This window comes from Coptis chinensis, chromosome 1 (assembly GCF_015680905.1).
Source record: "Coptis chinensis isolate HL-2020 chromosome 1, ASM1568090v1, whole genome shotgun sequence".
Classification (NCBI taxonomy): Eukaryota; Viridiplantae; Streptophyta; class Magnoliopsida; order Ranunculales; family Ranunculaceae; genus Coptis; species Coptis chinensis.
Window position 1 is genome coordinate 6,446,930 of NC_141456.1, and position 27,626 is coordinate 6,474,555.

At 35.5% G+C, this 27,626-nt stretch overlaps 1 protein-coding gene and 2 long non-coding RNA genes across 3 annotated transcripts; 2 read left to right on the forward strand and 1 right to left on the reverse strand.

Moving 5' to 3' along the window:
- Positions 1 to 11,155: 11,155 nt before the first annotated feature.
- On the forward strand, positions 11,156 to 15,182 carry LOC147521705 (uncharacterized). Its single transcript, XR_015198435.1, has 2 exons — positions 11,156 to 11,280; positions 15,011 to 15,182. It is a non-coding gene; the product is annotated as an uncharacterized LOC147521705 (long non-coding RNA).
- Positions 15,183 to 19,810: 4,628 nt separating this feature from the next.
- LOC147521706 (uncharacterized) lies at positions 19,811 to 20,137 on the reverse strand. Its single transcript, XM_086566202.1, has one exon. It carries the CDS (start codon positions 20,135 to 20,137, stop codon positions 19,811 to 19,813), a length of 327 nt encoding a protein of 108 aa, XP_086422328.1.
- Positions 20,138 to 24,229: 4,092 nt separating this feature from the next.
- Positions 24,230 to 27,056, forward strand: LOC147521707 (uncharacterized). Its single transcript, XR_015194389.1, has 3 exons — positions 24,230 to 24,256; positions 26,811 to 26,844; positions 26,922 to 27,056. It is a non-coding gene; the product is annotated as an uncharacterized LOC147521707 (long non-coding RNA).
- The last annotated feature ends 570 nt before the right edge of the window (positions 27,057 to 27,626 follow it).

Below are 27,626 nucleotides of genomic sequence, written 5' to 3' on the forward strand. Positions count from 1 at the left end.
CTATTGGTGTACTTCACAGATTAAATTTCTATTTGGATATCAAGCAAACAACCCTAGTTTGGTCTATGCATTTGAGAAACTTGGAGTGTCTAGCACACACACAAATTGTAAATACCTGGGAGACGTCTACCTAACATGTGCCTCTGTAGGCTAATGTAGCGCTTTCAGTTTGCTTGGTCTTTTTCACTCTACTTATTTGTTCTCCTACTAGGCCATGTTGTCCTACATCGCACCTCTTCAACTATCAGTGCATATTGTTTGGGTTTAAGAAACGATCTCAAACTAGAATTTGTGCTATGAACCATTCAAAAATGTATTTAACTACGTAAATTAGAGAAGGAAAATAGTGAAAATACACATGTTTAACTACATAGCGAATATACAAATGTTACAACAGGCCTTGTGCACATTGTCACCAAGTACGGTACGGGTTTAAAATGGTGTATTTGAAAAAAACTTAGTTCGTGTTTTAAACGGAACGTCTCGGGAAAAAAACGGAAAAAAAAAACATAAAAAAACGTGAGGCATAAAAAACGGGTTTAAAACGGTAAAACAGGTTTAAAACGTATAATACGTAAAAGAAACGGTAAAAACTGATGATAAATAATATAATAGATAAAGAATTTGATTTTTTTATAAGAGTGGAAAAAAGAATTGACACATAAAATAAAAATAAAAATAATGCAAATGAAAGAAAATTCAAATACATGAAAGTATCAAATTATCATTACTCATCCAAATACTAGAAGTTTTAGATTCAGTACCAAAACACGACTCTAAATAAAATACTACTAATTACCAACCATAATGGCATAATCAAGTTCTACAAATAAGTTAATAACTTTAAAATTTATAATTAATTATTAATAGTCCAAAACAAAATAAAACTGTCTCAATAAGTCAATCTAACGCCCACTCTTCAAAAAGGTAAACTCCAAAACCCTTTTTTTTCTTCTTTTGTTTTGTTTTAAAAAAAAAAAAAAAAGTTTTAAACGGGAGATTTTCAAAATCTCGGGTTTTAAACGTTTTTTAAGTTTAAAACGCGTTTAAAACGGGTTTTTTTGAAAAACCCGGGTTTTAAACTGGAACCAGACGCCTTGCCAATATCTCGGGTTTTAAACGCGTTTTTTTCAAAAAAAACGCCGAACTTGGTGACAATGTTTGTGCATGTATTTGAAAAACCAATAGTGCCAGAGTAATAGATAGGTCCCTGGGCCCCATTAGATAGCACTGATAAGACAGCACTGATAAAAAAACTAGGGTAATTTCTCAAATAAACCATAATAATGTCAATTACTTCTCAATTAGACCATGCCCACACATTTTGACTTTTCAAAAGTTTTTTTGACTATTTTGCCCTTGCACATACTTCTAGACAATAACCACGTGGGCCAGCAAATTTGGTTTCGTCAGTTCCGTCGGTTCCCAACGTGATGTGATTTGTTGTAATTAGCAACCACACGATTATGTAGAGATGAAAACTTGAAAATGAAGGGCCAAGATTGGTTTCACCAATTTGGATCAAATCATACAGATCCATATATAACAAAGGGCAAAATCATTTTCGCCATTTTTTACTATATTGTTAAAAGTGAAGTTTGATTGTTGAGATTAGAAAGTGAAGTTTGATTGTTCAAATGATAAGAAAGATAATAGACATATTATAGTGCAAAATGTATCAACAAGTGCAGAAGAAAACAAGGGTAAAACAAAACAACATAAGAACAGAGAACATAACTAACGAAAATAAAACCTAAACAACAAAATAAGACAAGACAAAATCAGTCTTCTTCATCATCATCGTCTTCGTCCTGTTCATCATCAGCACCCCCATCATCGTCGTCCTCCTCGTCATCGTACTCCTCATCATTGTCCTTATTCTTCTTCTTCATAGGAATATCTCTAGCATAGTAGGGATCCTGAAGGCAGTCATCTTCGTCTTCTTCTTCATCTGTGTAATCGTCAGTAGAGTAGGTATCCCATTTGTCCGAGTTCTCTTCGTCGGAATAGTCGGTTGTAGGAGGGGTGTCATAATTTGGGATGGCTGGAGGTGGCATTAAAACTACTAAAATTAACAGGAACAAATTATTTAGAGACATGTTGTTATGTTGAAGGTATTTGGTTACCTTTTACAGAGAAGAGTATGTTAGATACGGTGAATGTAGTCTCCACAGTCCTCGTGGGCTTCTTATTTTGCCCATAAAAAAAAAAGTCTCAACAGTGTTAAAATAAAAAAAATAATGGGAAAATCAATGGGTCGGTAGAAAATTTAATGGTTCATACTTGTCTATAAATCTAACGTATATTGGAAGTGAAATAGTCTAAATGCAATTAATTGTGTGAGTGAATTAAGTTTGACACATAAAATAACAGAAAAATACTGGAATAATGAATGAAATTTAATTGCTGATAATGTAAGAAATAAAGTATGTCTATCACAAGTCTATAATGGTTGCATTGATAAGTGTATTTTGGCGGGAAAGAAATTAGGACATGTTTCCCCAAAAATTACCGAAAATTTATTAAGGTTGTTGAGTGTCACGTGTCAATCATCTCAATATATATCGAACCCCAATTAATTACATGAATTGAGGGGGGAAAGTTTCTATTTCAGATGAAATACGAAATTATGAAAAAAACAGTCAAATTCGAAAGCCTAACTGTTATTGCCTTTCATTAAAATTGTCCAAATTCGAAAGTTTGAGTTTACTTGTTACTTGTTAGAGAAATGAGGAAGCTGAATTTGACTTGTCGAATGTCACTAGATAAAATGCACAAATTGTTCGATGCTTTTAGTGAGGAAGAAAAAGAGGATTTTCAAAAATCTTGTTTTGGGAGTTTTATGCAAATCCAAAGAAATATGCACACAACAACTACACTTGTTTGTGCCATTTCTGTGCACAAAGTTGGTAGACTTTGTTACCGGATCGGTAAGAAAGATTTGGTGTTTAAAAAGAGAGATGTTGCTTTGATTATGGGTCTCAGTGTGAAACATGTAGCAAACTCATTCTACACAACAGACGTGAAGAAGAAATCATCTGATTTTCGTTCGCGGTTTTTTAAAGGAACTATAGCTGGTGAGAAAGAAATATTAGTAGCTCTACAAATGGCAAAATCCAGTGGTAATTAAGGATGATAAAACTGATATCTTTAGGCTCAATAGGTTGTATGTGTTGCTTCAAGTTGTTATTCCTGGATCTGCTAGGACTATAGATGGAAGGTTTATTAATCTTGCAGAGGATTTAGTTGCTTTTGATAAGTTTCCATGGGGCACTCCTTTGTTTGAGATGTTGGAGTACTGTCTAGCTAGATGATATTTACGAAAATGTTATAGCACAAATTAAGGGATTTATATGCAGTTTATGGTTGTGTGATATGCTTCGATGTTTGGGCATACCTTCACATCCCATCTCTTGGGGATCGTAGGGTAGTGGAAGGTAGATTCCCAAGAATACTTGACTGGGAAGAGTTGCCTTCCAAGAACTTACATCTCCAAACTTGGAAGAAAAAACTCCAGCCTTTGAAGGGTCAGGTTGTAGCTTTTGACACTTTAGATATTGGTAAAGATGAAAGTAAAGAAGATGTAATCAAGGAGGCTTTGCAGCAACAGGGCACCCAAAGTGCTGCATCAGTTTTAGAGCCCTACAGTAATAATGAAATGCTTGAGAGACATGCTGAATTGCTCAAAGGCTTTGTAAGTGTAAAACTCTACTCTATATGTTGGACGATTTACTAATATGTTCCTCAAGTTGATATATCAACAATTCTGTAGTATTAATTGTCTTATATATTTAGTACTCATATGATATGCTGCATAACTTTGTATATCAGCAAATACAATTTATTTATATATATCTTTAAATGTTTAAATGTGGATATTACCTTTGCAATGCAGGTAAGTGAGGAGGTTATGGTGGTTAGGAAGATGATCAAGAGTGAAATAAGGGCAGGTATGGAGACAATAACGCAAAAAAAAATTCAAACTGCGAGGAAAGTAGGTACTGTAGGTGAAGGTTCATCTGAGGGGGTTATGAAGGGACCGAGATCAAAGAGAACAAGGGAAACGAATTCAAGGTCTCCCATTGCTGATGCTGTTGTCTAAGAACCTAGTACAAAGTTTGCTCAGAAGAAATCAGTTGAGAAAGAAGTTATGGATTCAAGATCAAAGAGAACAATGGGAACGAATTCAAGGTCTCCCATTGCTGATGTTGTTGTCCAAGAACCTAGTACAAAGTCTGCTCAGAAGAAGGTTAAATCAGTTAAGAAATAAGTTATGGATTCAACAGCTGTGAAGAAGTCATCATCTTCTAAGAAAGTTTCATTTGATCTTTTTGCTGAGACTACGGGGAAAAGAAAAAGACCATTGGAAGATGGAACTCACATTGAAGTCGTCCAAGATGGCAAAATCCATTCAGAGTTTAGAATGGTAAAGAAAAGGGGGGAAATCAGTGACCAGGGAGCAAGCTAAGTGAGAGTCCAACCATTAAGATCAAGTAAAAAAGTAGCGGTACAGGCTACCAAAACCAGAAAGATTCGCAACATATGTAAAATAACTTGGAAAACAAAAGGATTAGAGATTAAGAAGGAAGCAAAGAAACCAAAAAGAAGAAAAAATCTTATTCGTGCACATGAGTTAAAAGATGAAAATGATGCAGAAGAAACTGCAGGTGAGAGATTTGCAGCTAATATTTTAAGAGAGATTAGTGAAGAGATGCCCAAGACTGGAGGGGATTTTGAAGTTGATAGTCAACAAGATCTACATGAGGACGTGGTTCAGGAGCCTTCCAATGCACCTTTCAATGATGATCAAGATGATTATGATTTTACACCATTGCTTTCCAAGGAGAATAATCAACTGACTATTGCAGAGGATGTTACACCATTGCCTTCTGGACAATTGGTCATAGTTGTTACTCCTTTACAACAAACAATGCCCAATGCTATCTCAGATGTTGTTACTCCTGAGGCTATAGCCATAGACTTTCATGAAGATAATGTTGAGGCACTCCTTAACAATGAAATGGATAAGGTCCATTTCTCTGCTTTGCTTTATGCCACTGGTGACATAACCGTGTTGCCAACTTTGTCACCTACCAGAGGAACAACTGATGAATATGTTGTGGACTATCAACATGAAACTGTTGCTGAGCAGTCAAACATGATAATGATGTGGATGATGATGAAACTATTGCTGAGCAGTCCAAACATGAAAATGATGTGGATGATGATGATGGTGTTGTGGAGGATGATATGGTGGTTCCTGATGTGGTCAAGATTGAGACTCAAATGGAGGCTCACATGAAAAAAAAAAAACTGAAGAGACAAGCAAAAGAACTAAGAAACAAAGAGAAGGGAAGAAGGGTTGGTCATGGCAAGAAACACTTGGAAAGGAATGTGATAAGTTGATCAAGGAGGCTTTGTCTTCAATCTTTATCATGAAAACCACAACCAAAGGTGAGTTGAACATACTCCAGTATTATTGGCAGCTGTATAAAAGGAAACAAGATGCATATAGCTCTCTGGATGTGAGAGTGTTTGGATATAACCAGTCCATCTCAGTGCATAGTTTTCATTCACTGCATGGAAGACAATGGGTGGATGGTGAGGTAAGTACACAACCACCATGGCTTCATACACTAACTATGAGGTAAGTACACAAGTCACATGTATATTAGATTCCCTAATTAATTAGTTTATGTGATTTGTAGGTTATGAGCATATATGTGCAGCTGTTGTCCAGGTGGTACACCTAACATTGTAAGGATAATGCTATTCTAGAAAAAGACTCATATACTGTCGTTCAGGATGTCTACTTTGCTGTAAGTTATCTCTCATTTGTTGATGTTTTGTTGAACAATTTCTAGACAATGTGCATTCATTAATTCATGACTGATGACTTTGTTGATGTAGAAATTCATGATGAGAGAATATGAAACCTTCCAGAAGAAGCTTAAATAAAGAGCCAAGTTTTAGAGCATCATCACCTGAGCAGAGACTAGAAAGTTTATCTTATTGTTCTTTTGAAGTCGTTATAGAGCACCTAGACACTTTTAAAGGAAGAATTATACATCAAGCAAAGTCAACCAAGGGCAAAGGTATTATCATTCCACTTCAAGTACAACATTGTCACTGGATTCTTGAGGTATACAATTATTCTGAGGGGAAAATCTACACATGATTCTCTTGGTGGTAAGAGTGTTGGTATTGAGCAACTAGCATTGGAGTCATGTCTTGCTTATGTGATCAAGTGTGATGATCCATCTTCAGATCATGATATGAACACTTCTTGGACTCGTGAGTTTGTGCCTGTGACCAAACAACCTGATGGGAACAGTTGTGGGCTATTTTGCGTAGCTTTTCTGGATTGCCTGACCAAGTTAACAAAATTGATATGCAAACCCATTGAATGCGGAAGAGGATTGGAATGGATATCATTAGCTGTGGATTGAACCCAGACAATGTTTGTAAAAGCCGACAATAGGAATTAGAGAAGCGTTTGATGGATGCCAGAGAAGAAACAGCTACCCACCATGGCGTAGAGGCAATTTAGGCGCATGGAAACAAGTGACACAGACCATAAATTATCAACATGTTGAAATTTTGTTAAACTCCTACAGTCAAAGTTTGTTATTTTGTTTCAATTTTGTAACTCCCGTAAGTTGCTGATAGTATCTTCATGGGAGTTTGGCTGTTCATGTGTCACATGGTTTGACATTATATGTGTTTAGCTGTGAGGATATATTTAACGTTTATGTAGGATCTTACTTTGCTATATTGATCTTTCTTCGTATATGGCTATGTTTTGTGTGGAATCTTATGTCACCAATTATATTATTTTGTTTTGTCTACCTTGGTAGGCAATTGCTGATGGTAACTTCAATGTAGTATGATCGTTGAAACAAATATTTAACACACAATATGACCATATTGGCGGGAAACCTTTTGGGCTGGAACTTTGGGTGGGAAAATTTTTAGGCGGGAAAATGTTGTTATATTAGTAGTCACTCAGACTTGTATTTCATTTCTATTTCTATTTTATGTGTCCAACAAAATGGGTGGGGGAGAAGGAGAAGGTGAAGGTTCTAACAGTAATAAGGCAACTGTGGATTCAGCAAGCATGATCAACAGACAATTATTTTGGGTGCGGATCAATTGGCCATTGGAAAATCAATTGTTCATGGGAAAATATTAATAAGTGTCCAAGATACTTCGCCACAAATATGCGGTATGCAGTCAGTAAAAAGAAATACAGTCTGGGGAGACGGTATCTCTCATGCAGGCAAATGGCGAATGGTGAATGGTGCAAAGGTTTTAGATGGATTAATCTAGCAGGTAGAGAGACCAAGGATAAACAACCTATTGGAAGTGCACTTGGAAAAGGACCTGTTGAGGATGACCACTTGATGGTCACCATTGATGGTCCAGTTAAAATGAATATCAAAGGCAATGTTCAAAATGTGAGCGAATTTCTTAAGAAGTTATCTATTATTAGAGATTAAGTTCATATATATGTACTTGTTCCTGATATTAATATTACAATAACATGTCAGTACATAGAACATTATGAACCCACAAAAAGATGTATGTAACTGGACCTGGTAATTTTCAAGTAACCAAAATAGCTGACATTGTCTTGCATTCTACCTACCTATTACAACCCATAATCATATAAACTCTTCATATTCAAAATCTAGTGGAACTCCAGCTGAAAAATCAATCCATTCTGCATCATTAGTGGCCTTTGTGCATGTTGCCATGTTGTGTCCAAGACCACCACAACGAGAACACCTTCTTTTTTGCACTGGAACCCCCTCTCCTTTAGATCGCTTTCTTTTCTTCATTGGCCTGCCAGGCATGACCTCATCTAGGGGTGGTTTGACCATGATTCCATCAAAAACCCAAACCTATTGTTCTTTACCTCTTATTGGTTTCCACTTTTCTCGATAAGTGTCCATCATAGTCATATACAGAGAATTTACTGTCATCGATTGCCTTCATAGCATGACTACAAGGAAGATCAATTTTTTGGAAGAAACCACAAGTACATGTCTTGTTGAATAGGTCTACAGTGTCAGTACGATCTATACTTACAATAGAGTAAACATACTCAGTTGCCCTCGAAGCTGTGAACAGACGACTAACATATCTTGAACTGACAATCACATCCTCTGTACATTTGGTAAGTTTGCTCTTAAGCTTTGAAACCATCAGCCTATAGTCATAGAAGTGTTTGATTATGTTCAACTGAATTTTGTTTAGAAGAGATGTAACAGGCATTGCACGCTCGATCTGGCAGTATCATCTTGTTCCAGCTCTCAATGTGATTTGTAAAGCAAATACCAAACCTTCTCATTGGAGCAAATGCACAGGACCATGACTCTTTCGGAATCTTAACAAGTTTTGCGTACCTCTTCGGATCGTTACAGGATATGTGACTCAGGATTCTAACAAAATCAGCTTTTTCATAAGTTTTAGCCGCTCTCTTCACCCTCCTTTTGTGTCTTCCTTACTGACATTGTTTGAGATATATTGTGCACAAAAGCAATGTGTAGCATTAGGAAGGATTTTAGGCACGGCTTGAAGAATGTTTTGATGCCTATCAGACATAAGCACAAATTTCTCCTCAGTCCCAACAACATGGTCTCTCAACTTTTCGAGAAACCAATCCCAATGTTCATTATTTTCTTACGGGACTATGACAACTGCAATTGGGAAAACGTGGCTGTCACTATCAGCAGCTAGAGCGGTGAGGATAACTGACTTGTATCTACCTTTCATGAATGTCCCATCAATCATAATCAACTTATGGAGACATCTTTTGTAAACACTGACAGTTACCCCATAACACAAGAAAATGCGTTCAAACCTGTGCTCAGGAGATGACGACGTCAATAGCTCGGTGTAACAATCTGGATCAACCCTTTTAAGATCTTTGCAGTAATTTGGCAACATTTGGTACGACTGAGAGAAGATTCCCCTTATCTACACGAAAATAAGGCAAACCAACGTAAGTTATCTGTTGCTACATATCCACTCAGTACTTGCTGATTGTTTAAAGTCTGATACCTTCTGCATTACAATTTCTTTGGCTTTCCATGTAACTTTATAAGATATTTTGGTATGGTGTGAGTTCTTCACCTCCAGCTACAACTGTCTTGGACACAATTCCACGTTGTCCTTCAGTTTCGACTTAATAACTTCTGAGACCCACTTAGCATTTGCTTGTCGATTAGTTGCAACAGCTTCATCTTGTGGACAAGTGTGTGCCTCTATCAAGGTTATAATAACCATATATCAGAACCAGTGGCCGGTTTTGCATACATATGAAATGTACATCCAACAGCCTTACACTTCATCACCACCCTTTCAGGAGCAGTACTTGCACGACACAAATCAAACATGTTTGCTATTGCATACGACTTCACGTCTTTGATGAGATCATCTCGAGTAGGGTAGTGTTGTCCAAATTTAGGAGGGATAAACTTCACTTGCAAATGAGCAGGAGTAACATCCAAACCAGTACCTTCAGGGGACTTCGGACTATGGGAAGAGTCGAGATTCTGACATCCTTGATGTAAGTCTTCGGATTTCAGGTCAATAGGTGAAACTACCACAGCATCAACCATTCCTTCCAAATCAAAATCAAATTGACTTTGTTGTCCTTCGCCATTCTTAGTAATTGTCATAGGCGTGCCCCCAAAAAATTCTTCACCACGGTTTGGAGTAGACCATCGATCACCATCATCTCCATCCAATACCTGGACTTCACTATCATCATCATCATCCATGACTCCTTCTTGCCCCCCTTCACCATGGTTTGGAGTAGACCATCGATCACCATCATCTCCATCCAATACCTGGACTTCACTATCATCATCATCATCATCATCCATGACTCCTTCTTGCCCCCCTTCACCATGGTTCGGAGTAGACCATCGATCATCATCATCTCCATCCAATACCTGGACTTCACTATCATCATTATCATCCATGACTCCTTCTTGCCCTATGACACCTTCATCATCAACAGGTCCATCCAATACTACCACATCTTCTTCTTCTATTTCAACATCATGTAGTATTTCAATTTCATATCCATCACCCACAATCTCATCAATAGTTCTATTGGTGGCAATTCTATATTCGTCAGGAACGACCACTGCATCTCCATACGGATTTTGGCTATCAAAGTCATCATAATCAGGTTGATCAAGATCTCCAACACCAGTTTCACCAAAGTCCGCATTGGATTTCGCTGCAATATATTAGTGAAGAATATATCAGCAAAAAGACTATATGATACTTGAAACATAGAAACCACGTACCTTCAAACAAATTAGGAAGTATAGTTGCTTCTATTCTACCTGAAAAGGTTTTCGGTGAACTTCCCGCTTCAGTTGACACTTCCTCAGGCCAAAAATCTATGTTTCAACCAACACTCAGTAAGTACACATACCATTATCAACAGTATGTTCCTTAAGCACATGTGGTCCAACTCTCACCTATCATGATCTTTTTGAATGTCGACAAGCTGTGAGGTTCAGCAACTTCATGAATCTCATCATGTTCCACTTGATGAACACCAGTTGTCTGTTGCTCAAGGGGATTATCTGGTGAGCATAACATGGTCAAAAGAACATTCAGTTCATAACTATCAACAAGCATGTCCTTTACTATCACTAAATACAATATAAACAAATAGAATTACGAACCTATTGCTTCGTCCACAAGCTATAATGGTTTGGCACAGGTTTTCGTATGAGCTAACATTTTTTCTTTCAAAAAAGTTTGTTTTCGCGGAGAAGGCCCTGTAGGAATCTCTTTCTATTCATATGAAATATTTTCATTCATGGCTTCTCTCTGGGAAACACTTGTAGGGATCTGTTCTTTAAACAATTGAATAGCTACTATAACACCCCGTTTATTTTCTTTGTTTTCCCTATTTATTAGGGTTTTAAAAAATATATATAATAATATTAAAAAGAAAAGAAAATGATAAAGATAAAATAAGATAAGATAAAAACGTGGGAGAGTTAGAGGGGTTTGGTTACAACCAAACTCTCCCTTTTTGTTGGTTTTTTTGGGGTTTTTGAAATAGAAAAGAAAAACAGAGAGAGAGACGTACAAGAAAAAAAGAAGAAGAGTGTTTACTGCGGGAGAGTGCTTGAGTGAGAGAGACAGAGATAAAAGTTGGAGGAAGAATGAAGAAGCTAAGGAGTATTGGCGCGACGGTTTTTCCAGTTTTCTCTAGTAGATACAATCTCAAGTTTTGTGATATCGGTGAGTAGTCTAAAACTTTTTCTTATATATATATATATAATTGATTTATTAATGGTTTTCCTTAGTGCATTAAATATTTTCCTCTCAAAATTCTAGAGCCAAGTAAATTTGTCTCGTGGGTGTGGCTGTTTGCTTTGTCTGTGATGTCTAATTGAGTTCAAGCGGTTAGACAGCTTTTGTTCTCAAAATCTTGGAATTTAAAATTTAGAAATAATCCCATTCTTGTTACACAATCTATAAGCTAGTTGCAGCATATGAATCAAAACATAATGAGTTGAAAGGGATATAAAATTAAAGTATTATAGAAAGGAACAAAACAAATAATCTAGTCATCCTTTTTCCTGGTGAATCTAGCTTTCACTACATCAGGAGAAAATCATGTTTTCTCATAATATGCTATAAGTTCAAATGATTGGAAGGTGAATAGCATGAATTTTTATGTTTCAGTCTTATAAAACATACAAACGTAGAGTCAAGGTGTAACTCTAAGATCAATTAAATTTTTGTGTTGTGCCTCTCTTATTGTTTTATAATACTTACTTGTGCCCCAAAAAAGTGACATGAAGATTTTGTTCAGCAAAACAATGCTACAGAGTATTATTTAAATAATTTGCTTAGCTTAATGAGATGCAAGAAGGTATTACCTGACACAAAGCTGGTGATATGCATCCTTCTTATTACCTTGAACTGTTATACACTTATATGAGATAATTGGGTTCTATTGTTTTGAATGAGTTTAGCTACTGTCGCAAGTTATCTTTTTGATATATATATGTTGATGGGTCGATCTAGATGGTACAGTCGGTATTAAACCCTTATACCAATTGACTTGCAATACGTTAGATATTCTCTTCTAGATGTTAGAAAGTATAAGCTTAGCGCTGGTCTGATTTCGAGCTCAATTTTAGTTTAGTTAGAGTTTGAAATAGTTTTTTTTTAAAACACGAAAAAGTAAGGTCTGGAAGTCTGCTTTTCAACCCAATTGACCTCGACGTATTCTGAGGTTTTCGCATATGGTTACGGTGTTTGGAAGTTGGCACGTCAGAATTTTCTGACTGCAGAAATCCGGATCTGTGCCTGTTTTCGAATCACGTTTTCACATAGTTAGGTTCAGATTCAAACTCTGGACAAAACATGAGAGAGTGAGTTTTCTGAGTCTTCTTTCCAACCCAATTGGCCTTGTTGCATTCCTAGGTCTGTGGTTGTAGATATGATGTCTGGAAGTTTGGTTGACAGAAAATAGTGCGTCAGAAATCAGTTTCTACGTACTGTGTTCAAGTTCAGTTTTAATTTAGTTAGAGTTTGAATTAGATTTTTATGAAAACATGAAAAAGTAAGATTTGGAAGTCTGATTTCTATTCCAATTGGCCTCATTGCATTCTGAGACCTGTGGAATTAATTATGATGTTTGGAAGTTTGACTGGCAGAAAACAGTGCGTCAGAAATCAGTTTCTGCGCACTGTGTTCGAGCCTAGTTTTGGCACATTTAGAATGAAATTGGGTTTTTTTGTAAAACATAAGAAAGTAAGTTCTGTGTGTGAGCTTTTCAACGCAAAAAGCCTCGATGCATTTAGACACCTGTGGAAAGAGTTGTGTCATTCGGAAGATAGTCCGTCAAAAATCTAGTTTGCTGAAAAATTAGGATTTTCACCATTTTCAATTTAAGTTTTCTTCTAGATGGGCTGAGGTTGGGACTTCGAGTTCTACATGAAAAAATATGTCTACATACCCTAGTTTCTAAATATTTAAGTTATATGTCATTTGGATGAATGTAGGAAAAACTATAGCATTGACTATGTGGCTGGTAAGAACTACGAATGCTTGATTCCAATCTTGAAAGATTTGGATACGTAGGCAGTTTTGAGCAAAAGTGCAACCACTACACTACACTATACTATATCTATAATATATATATTAGTTTGTGTGATAACTATGTGATTGTGTTAGAAATTACTGTTGTTTTGAGACTACATAAATATATATGTGTGAGATAGAAGTTGTATATGAATATGAACTTTAGTATATGTGGATCTGTTTTGGACATTAGTGTGTGTGGACTTGAATTTGGGCTAATAAACTATTTGTTTACGATATTGTGTATATAAGTGTGGTTATGTAAATTATATTTGTTTGATTATAAGTCTGTTTACATTCAATGATATTTAAGTGTTTGATTTGCCTTGACGTGCGAAAATGACTCTATACATATATGGTCTGTTTTGACATGAGTAATGCTAGTATAATTATAAATGATAATAATGTTTTAATGTGTCGCCCACATCTTTAGAACTCTCCACGCCTCAGGATTTGGTAATGAGATATTATGATTTGTGATGTCATGTGATAGATGTGTATTCATTGAATGTGTCATGAATGACCCAGGTATTCATTGAATGTGCCATGAATGACCTAATAGTTTGAACTGCCCTAGAGAGGAACTAAGGTATTCGCCTTGCGGGTTAGTCGTATTCCTTGAATGTACGAAAATGTAGGTTTGGGTATTCCTTGAATGTGGCGGGAATGACTTAGGGCATTCATTGAATGTGCCATGAATGGCCCGTTAGTGTTATGATGGGTATTCCTTGAATGTGGCGGGAATGACCCAAGGTATTCATTGAATGTACCATGAATGACCTGAGATTTTATGGCCAAAGAGGTTGTGATTATGTGTATGGAAAGCCCAGAGATGGCTGTGATATAGTGATACTCGGTGGGATAGAGGCACACGTGTATGTGTGATTTGGCAAATGTGTGGAGTGCAAATCGTGGAGTAGGAACTAAAAGTTGGGTTGAGTCTGTTTATAAATGAGTCAACAAGATAATTAATAAGCAAAGTAAAATATTGATTTTACGTATGAGTGAGTTAGTGCCTATGAATATTTATGTATTATGATGTATATGCTTTCTTACAAAGAAATATAGAGGTGGTTTGTGTGAGGTTATGGATGTGAAGTGTGACTGGGAATAATATTATTGAATGTTTGTGATCTTTTCTGTGATTGTGGAATGACTCTAAAGTGATATGTTATTATGAAAACATTAATGACTTGTAATAGTCTAAGATATATAGTTATGCACTTGGAAACTTTATGACGTAATGATGTCATGTGAATGACTACCCTTGATATAGATGGTATGATAAGTAGTTTTCCCGAATATCTTGGGGAACGAACCAAGAACTCCAGGAGTTATATCAATTAGACTTAAATGTCTTAAATGAGGTTTGGTTATGAATGGAAATTTGACTGGCTGAGATAAATCATTTTATTGTCATGTCTAACTCTGTTTTGCAGGAGGGTAGGATCTATTAATCTTTTCTGCAGGGACGTAAATATCCTACCCTAAGACGACGTGTTGGCTTAAAGATAAGGTATACCAAACTCATATTTAATTAGGTTATCAGATGTGCATTTAATAAATGGAATGTAAGTGGTATTTATGTTGTGAGTTATTTTGAAAATTGAGAATGATGAGTACTGTTATATGAGATTATTGGAATTTGTATATTGGGGATGAAATCTTACTTGAGAAGAAACTACACGCCGTTTTGGAAAATGGAACTATATTGTCTTCCAAGTTGAAATGGTTGGTAATGTTATATTTATTAATTTGAAAGATTATTATATATATTTTGTTGTTAGTCTATTTTATACCAAAGAAATTCAATTTCTTCAAGGTCCCATGTTTGCTTTGTTTTACAACGAATGTGGGTGTGTTCTTGGGAACATAGATGGTGGAATGCAGCGGATGAAGACGCTTGATTGGGATTCGCTTTTAGAGTCTTACTGGTATAAGTTTTATGAAGTATAAAGTCTTGATTTGAAACAGATGTAATAGAGTGGTTTAGTAAATTTTTGAATTTGTACAATAAGAGTTGTTCGTTTGGTTTTAATTTGATCTCATATTTTAATATCGTGGTTGTTAATGAGTTATTAGGGTTTTGTTTCATCCTGGATTTTCAGAAGATGGAATAGGGTGTGGATAATTCCCTATTTTTAATTTTCTGGAAATTTGGGTGTGACAACTACTTTTTTCTTTTTCATACTCGGTGCACCGGGAGTAGATGTTGTAGCTCTTCGTAGTCCTTGAGAAGGTGGTGTTACAACACACGCTTCCTTGATAACCCAAACTAGCATAGCTTTGGTCGGGTTCTTCTTCTGTCTCGTAATCATGTTACCATAGTCAGTTTGTTCGTCGATTCGACAAAGACACTTGTTCATCAGGTACCGCAAAGAGAAACTCGGCTACCTACTCGAACTTATAGCTTCCACAAGACTAATGAATCTTTCATAAGAAATGTCGACATCACACACTCTCAATTTCACGATCACACACTTTCAATTTCACCTAACCTTCGACATACTTCATCACTTCATGTTTGTCTGCTTTCATCTCACCATCATAATGAATAAGAACATCAAAGGAAGCACCTGTAAGAGTTCTCACATTGAATACAGTATAAAAGTTAACACATTTAATACTATTACACTTTTATGACAATAATATTCTAAAAAAACCTTAACAACAACGAAAGAATCAATATGGAAACCCGAGAACCATTAAAAGCTATAATATTTACTTGAAAATAACGATAGAACCTCAACACTACATTGAAACAAAACCCAACAAACCAAACTCTACAGCCTAACATCCAAGACGAGATAGATAAGTTTTTAAATGATAAGTTAAAACAAAACCTACCTTTTTTATGTGAATGTGTGATGTTTTCCTCCATTTCAAACAGGATGGAAAAAGAAAAAACCAAGAAAACCTTAAACAAAAGTGGATATTTGTCTAAATTTTTGAAGGTTGGACCAAATATCGAGGTTCATATTATGGTACTATTCCCATTTTTGTGAAACAAAAATAAGTAATGAGTATAAATAATGTTGCTGATAGTAGTTATAACAATTGCTACATAATATATCCAACTTAGCTTCGACTACTTCATTTATATTTTTATCCAAATAATGTGAAACAAAAATAAGTAATGAGTATAAATAATGTTGCTGATAGTAGTTATAACAATTGCTACATAATATATTCGACTAGCTACTTCATTTATATTTTTATCCAAATAATATCGGCGACACGTATCACTAGGGTAATCGAATGGCTAATTCGTTGTAGTCAGTCACAATCACTAAATACACTCAGAGATTGCGTGTACCAGGTAGGTCAGAGAGTGTACCAGTTCCACGTCGGTTTGTCTCAAAATACAACTAAAGGCAAAACAGTAAAAAAAACCTTTGAAAAGTTAAAATGTATGGGCGTGGTCTAATTGAGAAGGAATTGACATTATAATAGTCTATTTGAGAAATTACCCAAAAAAACTAATAGTTTGTTGGAAGTTAACGGAAGAACAATACTAGAGAAATGCGTCCAAGCCCCATTAGATTGTACTGATTATAAAATTAACAGTTTGTTAGGTGTGAACAAAAAAAGAATAATACTATTGTCTAACAGGAATCAAGTCCAAGTCCCCTAACAGGACATCTTTTCAATGTACATATCTATTTTCTCACAAGAGCTGTCCCTAAAGGAAGTGAGGGCCGTTGATCAGTACATTTCTTGACAATACACACGCACCCCCTTGTGATTTCGAGATGTGAGGGCATAGCCTACACATATCTTTTAGCCATTTTCTAATAGTGTGATGGAACGTACAATCTTACAGTTCCAATTTTTTAAATTTTGTTTCTTTAAGTAAATAATTACAAGAATTTTTAAAACATGTGCACGATATCCTAATCAAACTACGAACAATCGATTTTCATAATACTATAAGAGTCAATTGTTCAGAAACAAAGACCAAAAGAACGACCAGTAGCCGTTCCGATTTTGGTACATTGCTATTTGCTAGAGACTTAACAGAACCCCTCTTAATAGAAAATGCGACAAGTTTAACTGTTTAAGGATTCCTTGTGGTAGATTCACAATTTTGAAGTCTGTTATTTTGTTTGGTAACCCATAGTAAGCCATCCTATATATTCTTTAACTTTACAACAAGAGTGCGTGACACTGTCAGTCAGAAGTTGTAGATCAATTTGTATAATATAGCTTAGAGATGCTTAATTCAAAATTATGTAATGGCCATCAGTCATCGGGCCATGTGAATGTTATAATTGAATTCTAAATCAAGTAATATGCTCCATAATTAACTCAAATTTAGTTATCAAGGGATTTTGGGATGGCTTTCTTGTAAATGTGGATTTTGGGATATCAAGGGATGGCTTTCTTGTAAAGAGCATCTTTAGGTGAAATACTTTTCTAGCATCTAGCATCTAGCATCAAACATTAAATTTGGTGTTTTTTCATTTTCAAGAGAGATACATATTGATAAAAATATAAAAAAAAAAACCAAACCAAACACTAAATCAACCAAAATTTAGTGTTTGGTTTGGTGTTGCATCAAATCTCTCTCGCGGTATTGAAAAACCGCGCGATTTTTCTAACACCGTATGGGCTTGGGCTAGACTTTAAGCTTTTATGGCGTGGTTTTAACAACACCGCATGCTCTAAAGTAAAAAACGGGCAAAAAACGGTTATGTTTTTCTTTCACTATAAATTGAAGCACTCACACAATAGGTTTTACACTCACTTCTATTTTCTACTTTCTACTCTAAACCACAATAACTAGTCAAACAGAATCTAGAGGGGATTTATGGATACAAGAAGAAGATGTTGCTCTCACCAATAGTTGGCTACAAGTTAGTCAAGATGGTGTAGTAGGAAATGAGCAAAAGTCAAACAAATTTTGGAGTAGAATTCTAAATGCATTTTACGCAAATTTAGGAAGAGTGACCGAACGCAATTTCACAGGCATGAAACACCGTTAGACACTCATTCAAGCTAATATCAACAAGTTTCATGCTATTCTTTCTAAAATTCAAGCATCTCCTCCAAGTGGCTATAATGACAATATGATTGTAAGTATTTACTTTTTATTTGTTATTTTGATTCACAAATAAATTTTTCAATTCTAATTTTTCTGTTTTTTTAATTGGTAGGTTGATGAAGCAATAATTGCATATAGGATGCATAATGGGGTTTGGAAGTAGATGCAATGTTATACTATGGTGAAAGATCGACTTACCCAAATGGAAGAGGCTACAATTGAGAAATGAATTGCGACCCACCAAAAAGTCGAAGTCAAACAGTGGGGAAGGAGGTTCATTAGTTCCAATATCAACTGCGACAACTCAAGCAATGGATTATGATTCACACTAAGTTGAGGGGCTTGAGGATAGCCCTCTTGGAAAGAAAGAAGAAAAGAGAAGAAGGCAAAAAGAGAAAGAATAATGTGATTCTAAAACGGAGGAATCCGCTAAGAAACTTGATGATTTTCTTGTGGAACTTTCTAAAACCACCAAAGAAGGCAATGAATTGGAAGCTCAACTCCAAAAAGAAAAACTTGAATTGAAGAAAAATGCAATGGATTGGAAACTCCAAATCCAAAAAGAAAAATTTCAATTGAAGAAAGATGCGCTCCGAGTTCGAGAAAATGAAAATGATGCTAAAATACTAAGAATGAAATTAGAAGGATTACCCGAAGACGAAATTTGGCAACTCAAAAAGGCAGAAATTTTACAAAAAATGAATAATCGACTTGGCAATATCACTAGTAGTAGTCAAAGTAGTGCATAGTTTAAATGTTTTACTTCCTACTTGTGTCTTTTAATTTATAACGTACTTTAATTTGAGTTTGTATTTTGATTTTAATTAGAATGTACTTTAATTAAATATTTTCTTTTAATTTGAGTTACCTTAATTTAAAGTTGATACTTTTTATCATTCTAAAAAAAATTCGGCAAAGTCTACTTTGTATTTTCAAAATTCTCATATACACAAATCCTTTCATAAAACCACAAATACATAGAAATAAACTTTGAACACAAATACATAGAAATTGAAACGATAAATAAACACAAAGTCCAAATAAAAATAGAAATCAACGCTACCCACGCCTACTCCACAAATGCTCAACCAAGTCATTCTTCAATCTATCATGAACAACTTTTGAACGAACCCTCTCGATGCCAGATGCCCAACGAGATTGAACAAAGTGGCGTTCATCTTAAGATGCACCTTCTCTACTTGGCATTTCATAATCAGGAATATACTGTGGGATATCCGTTTCGCGTTCATCTTCCACAATCATATTGTGTAAAATGATGCAAGCCCTCATAACAGTAGCCATGGTCTCCAAATACCATAACCTACACGGATTAGCTAAAATAGCCCAATGCGACTGCAATATACCAAATGCCCGCTCTATGTCTTTTCTAACAGCTTCTTGCTTCTTTGCAAAATATTTGTCTTGTGCAACAGTCAGCTTAGAAATTGTTTGAATCAAGATGGCATAATTAGGATATATACCGTCAGCCAAGTAATAGCCCATATCATAATGATGCTCATTCACAATGTAGTTACAAGGAATAGCTTCATCATTGACTATATCATCAAATATTGGTGAGCGGTCAAGCACAATAAGATCATTGTGAGAACCCGCTATTCCAAAAAAAGAATGTCAAATCCACGTGTCACGAGAAGCAACCGCCTCCAGAATCATTGTTGGTTTATGCACATGACCAGTGTGAGACTCTTGCCACGCGGATGGGAAATTCTTCCATTGCCAGTGCATGCAATCAATGCTTCCTAGCATTCCAGGCCATCCGCGTTGCTCAAACTCTTCAAGTAAATGCTGAATATCTACAGCATTGGGTTTGCGCAAGTATTCACCTCCAAAATTTTTAATAATTCCATCACAGAAATAGCGCATGCATTCATGAACAGTTAGCTCAGCAACATGTAACATGTCATCTACTAGATCAGTTGGAGACCCATAAGTAAGCATTCGTAATCCAGCAATTACTTTGATTTTTGGGTGAATCCCAAACTTACCCGCATTATTAACTTTTTGTTGAAAATATGGTACATTATGGTTAAGATGATTGAAAATACGAGTAAACAATGACTCACCCATACGAAATCGGCGTCGGAAGTCGTGGTCATGAAATATAGAATTTGCGCCGAAGTAGTTAGTATTTACATGAGCCAGTGTGGCCTCGTACTGATGATTCTTACATTTTCTTTCTTTCTTCGAACCACCATGTGGTTTATAAGAAGACTCTGCTTCTTGCTGACGCAATAAACTCGATCATATGATGTCGGACCAAAGGTAGAGCAATAGTCACTAATTTTTTATAACGTTTAATTGCAAAGTTATCATTTGAAGAGCTCAAGCTCGATGAATCAGAAAAAGATGAATGATCCATTGAAAAATTGTCAAGAGTTTTGGTAGTTTTTTTTTTATTATTATTTTTTTTGCTAAGGAGATGAGTTTAGGATTAGAGAGAATATGAAAAATAATGAAGAGAGCCACGCAGGGGTTAAAATATTATAGCACGCGGTTTTGCGAAAACCGCATGGGTTTGGGCTTCTAAAAAATGGGCTTCAGTGGCGCGGTTTTGAATATTTGATGTTTCTCCTAAAAATGGTTGGTGTTTTTTTGGTTTGGTTAAAAAATTTGGTGTTTTGTTGGTTGAATTGCTCTCCTAAAGATGCTCTAAATCATTCAAACTCAATTCTTTTACTATCAAGCGATGGCTTCCCTATAAGTCATTCCAACTCAATTCCCTTACAACTCAATTCCCTTACACTCACTCTGCTTGGTATAGCAACTAAACTTCCCTTCGATTTAACAACCAGTATGCCTAGTCCCAAAGATTAACTTTCGAAACTCACTGGAACTGCATTTATATCATCTCTATGGGTTTTCTAGTGCCTTCACTTGGTGTTAATAGTGAGTCTGAATGTTCTACAAATTTGTGGGCATTGACCATATTTGTGTTTACTGAAGCTGTCAACATTTGTATACAATTGAAGTTGTGTTACTTGTATGCTTATTGCTTTGATCCACAATTCAATATAAGCATCCACCCAATCAATGCCTCCATTGGCACAGTTTGCCTAACATGTTTAGTCATTGTTTTACAAGCTACATTTAGATCCCTAATTTTCAAGCAGAAGAAGTTCTGTGGTGGGATTTCTAATTATAAGTGGTCTATGATATTAATAGTTATCGCCCAGATTCTCACTATCATTGTAGGAACTTTCGCAATTGTCTTTAGATAGCTAACATTGTTTAGCCGGAAGGAATTCGAAGAGATAATTGTATCTTTCCTGGATGATGATGAAGAGAGACAAATGAATAAAACATTGGGAAAGGGGTCGGCTTAGAATAAGGAAGTTTTTTGCAACTCTAATCATGTGGGTGATCTTGCTAGTTCAGTTGTTGATTGTGTTCACAACTTCCCATCAGTGCTGGTGCGTTACTTTTTTGGTGGATACCGAAAGGATCTACTGGAATATTTTGAGGATCTTCCTCATGAAGGTGTAATTGCAGCTAGTGAGTATATAGTGCGAAAAGGAGTGGATGATATAATCATATTGAAGGAGGTTTTTCATAGTGAGTCACTAAATCATCTATTGTGTTATCTTTCAAATAAACACCCGTCTCCAAATGTACACCCTTCTCCAAATGTGCATCCCATGGCGATTTAATACCAAGCTCACAATCGTCTTGAAGTGTGTTCTCTTTCAATTGCACTCCTCATAAAATTTGCTCAAGCTTCCATTCCTAACGTTTGTGAAAGTATACTGAATGTATTTCGCGAAGCCAAGGAAACCGTTTTTTTCATCTACGAAACACTACAACCCAAAAATTCATAAAATAACAAAAAAATTGCATACGCAAAAACTTTGTGGGTTCAGGGTGGCTTTAGTTGCATGCTTCCCAGTGACTTCAGACAGATGCTCAATTTGCTTCTGATTTGGATCCCAATGTGGCCCGTGCAATAAACATCATCACAAAATTGAGGGAAAAATTGTATCCTGGTGCTATGACATCTCAAGTTGGTCTAATCATAAACTACTTGGATCTCTAAAGTTGTTTCCCTGTTCAACAACTATATGCTTCCTTAGAGAAATTTTTTGTGGGGCATTGCCCTCATTCAACTCCCAACTGCTATCTTTAAAAATTTGAACAAGAGTCCACCTGAAGAGTTTGAAGAGAGAGTGAGATTTGCCTTAGAATTTCTCATTAAAACTGGTTATTTGGAGGAACGCATTGAATGGATTCCTCCAACAAGAATAATAACCGATAAAACTCCTGATTCGAGAGAGATTAAAGCACAATTAGCAAGACTTCGAGATGTTGTGTCAAAAGTTCCAAACCCAGAGAACCAAAACGTAGAGGGAAATAATAGAGTGATCAAGTGTATTGGATCAATATTTTGGAATAGTCTAAAATTAGGATGTTCTTGGATTATTTGAGATCCCAATTGTAATTAATTAACGGTATAATTAGGATTTCAATACTAGCTAGTTCCCACATTAGGTTTACTGGAATTTGTCTCTTTGAAAACAATCAATGGGTGGGTTAGTGTAATTATCCTTTTTGCAATAACAAAATTACCATTTTCTTTGTTTTCTTTAAAATAGCGAAAACGGGAAGTTTAAGGGGAGAAAATGAAAAAGAAGATCCCATTATCACATAGCCAAAATTAGATACAAGAGGAAGACAAAGGTACGGTATCATTAATTGATCAGTGTAGGCGCAAGACGCGGCACACGCGTTACTGATGTGAGGCGCGCAGTGATAAAAATAAATTAATAAAACTAAGAGACTCTAAAAATAAATGTTAGATACGACATGAATTATTCATTGTTTTCATAGACAAACAACTTGTCAATTCTATATTGAGCGTAGAAATCATGAATCGTTTGCATAAATAAAAAATCATTTTATATATAGCAACAAATAAATAGCTAGTAATTGTTACTTACTTATAGCGACATATGGGCTTGACTTATGCAAACTACAAGTTGCAAGTTGCAAGTTGCTTATGCAAACAAAGCATGCTGTCATCTCAAGTACAACATTGGGCTTGACTTAGTAGCCTCAATAAGGCTGAGTCCAATGGCTCTTTGTCCCACAAAAACAAATTTAGTGGTTTTTATCTCTCAATTCAATTTTAATCTCTATATATAAAGAATAATTTGAGAGATAGAGAGATCATTTTGTGCCAGTTGAAATGGCTCAGTATAACATGTGTCCTCACCCCAACTTAATTTTTTTTTTTTTTTTTAGTAATTTCATTGTGCGCCAGATGAAATAGCACGTGGGTTTGCATCCGGTTTTACATATACAAAGTGCAACTACCATTGGACCCAACAGCAAAGGAATTTAATAAAAACAGTGTTGCTCAGTGGAGCCAGCCGCTATGAACGCATTCATTTTCTCGATCGTACATTCGTACCAAAACATTTATGGCGAGACTTGAATTTAAAATAATTAATAAAATGCAAGCATGTGATCGAAGAAGGTACTATCTATTTTTAATCAAGTATATAATATGCAAGTGGCATCAAGAAACAATGCTCAACGTGTTTCAAATTCGTTTTCCTATTAAATAAATTGGTAGTTGGTAATTTAAAAATATTCATAATTTCAAATAAAAACATGGTGTTTAGCTCGTCCAACCTGATGATTCTATTGTTTAAAAACGAAAAAGTTGTGTAGAAACAAAATAGCGAACCAATCCCAAAGAAGATGCTTCCTTACGCCCTAAACAATGGATCTATATGGATCTTTTCCTCATCTTCAAACAAAACATCAATATATATTATATTCTTAACTTTAATTTAAGATCCATGGCTTCCATTTATAGTTCTTTAACATTGCTAATTTCTTTACTTGAATTCAATTTTTGCAATTTTGGGAACTAATAAAAGAGGTGACCCATTGAAAGTAGCAGGGAATAGAAGGAAAATTGACATACTTGGGATGATTGTTGGCATAATTGGCTCAAAAAGGATTTCGTTAATGAATATCGTGTTATGCTTGCAGAAAAGCTTCTCAACAAACTGATTATGACATCGACTCGAGATACGCACTTTAGAACTCCTCAAGGTAGCGTACTTGAACTATTGGCACTACATCTGTTGACCCTTTTTATTATTATTATAATAATAATAATTATTATTATTATTGTTTGCTCTGCTTGGTGATCTTTGATCTTGTCTTAACCGGGCATCTTTGTTTTGCGATGTCGGTTTGGACTCTTTACATCTGTTGTTTTATTTCGGCAGACACATTGTTGTGCTTATTGTTTCATTGCAATGCTTACTCATGTGTGGCGATTTTTTGTTAAATGCAAATAACAAACTTGAAGCCACTCCATCTCCGCTACCATCGCTTGAATACGTTCCTACTACGGGGAGCGGTGATGTTCCCTTCTTGTACCTCCGAATACAATATTCAACCCTCGCCCAATTCTAAACCCGGATCCAATCTTGCACCCAAACCCGGACCTACCACCAATTCCAACAATGCCCGCTATCCCAACTCTCCCTCACTTCCTTATCATCCCATTACGGGTTCGAATCCCACTCTTGGGTATGAAGGACAAAGAGACCCTTAAGGCTAAATGCACATTAGTTCATGTTATGTAGTTGTTTTATTTTCTAGCTCATGTTACAATAATTTCGATTGATTGATATGTATTGTTCGAGATTAGAATTTGAGTCTTATCATCGGTAATTTCTTCTTTTGTTTTGTCCCTATTTAAGTTATCTTTTTTTTCCGTCCTAATTCTTCTAAAATCATCTTTGGTTCTTTTTGGACAATGTAATCATATATGGGCTGTGTTTGAACAATTCGGTTTGGTTGTATTATGAATTGTTCAAGTTGGTTGGTTCTTGGAGCCAAACAATTTGAAATTTTTGTTGCTTTTCGATGATTCTAACATTTTATTTGCTTAAGTGGTGGTCATCTGTTGCTTACGCTATCAAGTGTGTTGAAGTTCAAAAGCAATGTTAGACACATTAATATCTTGATAGGCGTTTTAATAGCTTATGTTATCAACGTTGGACATTGGAGCCAAGGTGTTAATAGCTTACATTAATAGCTTCATTATAGATAACATTTATACCATTGATAGGCCGTTTTTAATGTTCGGACATTGATAGGCCGTTTTAAAACAATGTTCAGACACATTAATAGGCCGTTTTAATAGATGGAACACATTAATTAATAATAAGACACATTAATATTCAGGGAAGATAGGTGTAGTATTTTGGCGGTATATATAAATGGATAAACAATCCAAGAATGTAATTAAATAACTTAATCCTATAACACTAAAACAAGCAATCCAAGAATGTTCGGACACATAAATAGGCCGTTTTTAATAATAACACTAATAGGCCGTTTTCTAGAACACTAATAGGTGTAGTATTTTGACGGTATATATAATAAAGGAATTGTTCAATAAAAGTCTTTATCTTCCTGAATTTAGTGAGTATAATTTGATTTTTCTGGTTTGGATCTTTCTGAATATTAAAATTCAGCTTCATATCCTATATCTTGTTGTTCTAAGTAGTCCACTTAGATTTATTGTAAGCGGGTTACAAGGATGAATGGTTAATTTAACCTCGATATCCAAGGTTTAGTGGAAAATATGTGGATCAATGGTATAAATGTGTCCTTTGGCACCCAGCAGCTATCCGAGATTGTTGAGTGGAAAAGATTTAGATCAACGATTGTTTGGCACACAGACGCTAACTGAGATTGTTGAGTGGAGCAGATTTAGATCATAATTTAGGGATGTTAAGCCTGCTGATCAATCCAAAGTTGCATCTCTCACTCCAACCCAGAAGGACAGTTTGAGACTCGAGAGACAGTTGAAAGAAGGATATTTGAGACTCGAGAGACAGTAAAAAGGCCCTGACAGTTTGAGACTCGAGAGCAGTGTGTTGAAGCCATTAGATAGATATTTGGAAGGGCGGGAGTACTTGGTGGGTAGTAGGTGCGGCACTTTGTGATGGATATTCAAGAAATGAAGATCGTGTTAAGTCGCAAGTAAACCGCAATTAATTAGTTGGTCGGGGACGATAGAATTGATAAGAAAATATACTAAGGGATATTGGGTACTAGGTACTACAACATAATCGACTTCCTCTGTCATTGTTTCACAAAATAAATAAGAGAGAATATGGATAGTCGCAAGAAGGATCATCTGTTTGTCATGCTCACGGAGGTTCACAATTCCATCCATTGTAAATTACTTCAAGAGAATTGGGAGTTCACCCAAATGAATTAAGTGCCAAGTCTTACCTCTCCCTTTTAGTTAAAATTAAAGCATGTAACTAAATCAACGATTTTTTTTTCATCATTGTTTTTCGTTTTTTTTTTAAATTAGGTGGTTTACTACCGCCTAATTTTTTTAATCCCTTTTGTTTATTTACTGCCACCTAATTTTTATTTGTTTACATGCTAAACCCTACTACTACCTTTACATTTGAAATAATCCTTCGCTTTCGTGGTTTACTACCGAAGATCCTACCCTCTACTTTTTAAATCCCTTTTGTTTTATTTATTGCCACCTAATTTTTTTATACGTTAAAATTAAGTACTACTACCTTTACATGCAAAATAATCACTCTTTGCTTTGTCTTTTTTTTAGGCACCCTTTTTCATTGTAGATTCGACTTTCAATGGTATGTTATCCCCACCTATCTTTTTATGTTTGTTTCTGTAGGTTTTATTGAGTATCTATTTCTATTTGTTTCTACAGGATCCCATAGATAAGGGCAAACGTCCAATAGACCCTTATAAGGATCCTTCGAACAAGAAAAACAATATTTATGTTCCAGTTCAAGATGGACTCTACCTTCAGCCACCTACTCCTCAACGACCTGCTCGCCCCCAGGTATTGATAACTTCTATTAACATACTTTGAGTTACCCTCTTATTGGTTTTACATCACATTTTTCAACTCTCTTTCAAATATTTATAGTTTTCCTACGTTAAACCAATTCTTGACAAAGGAAAATGCCCTATGGACTCCTTTAAGGAACCTTCAAACCAAAACAAACATGTCTTTGTTTCCCCAAGATAGGCTCAATCTTCAACCGCCTCTTGGCTTCCGTGTATTTCTCTTGCATTGCCTTATTTATTCTTTTGTTTTATAAATGTCCTCTATCTAAATCTCATCCCAAAAAAAAAAAAAATGTAATGGCACGATGTATCGTGGTCCATAAGGTGTTTTTTGCCATTTAATATAATCCGACTTTATGAATCTCATTTCCTACTTCAAATTATTTTTCTACAAGTGTTGCTTATGTATATTGCATTGTCTTATTTTTTTCTTTTGCTTTATAAATGTCTAGTCATCGGATAGTGTTCCTCTATCTCATCTCCGCCATCCGATTCTCATGTAAGATGAGCTTTAATTAAAATGTAATACTATAATTGCTCATGCATTATCCAAAAGGTGTTT

What these genes read in the sequence shown, in the direction of transcription:
- LOC147521706 (XM_086566202.1), bottom strand. Translation starts at nt 20,137, where the DNA reads ATGCTTACTTATGGGTCTCCAACTGATCTAGTAGATGACATGTTACAT.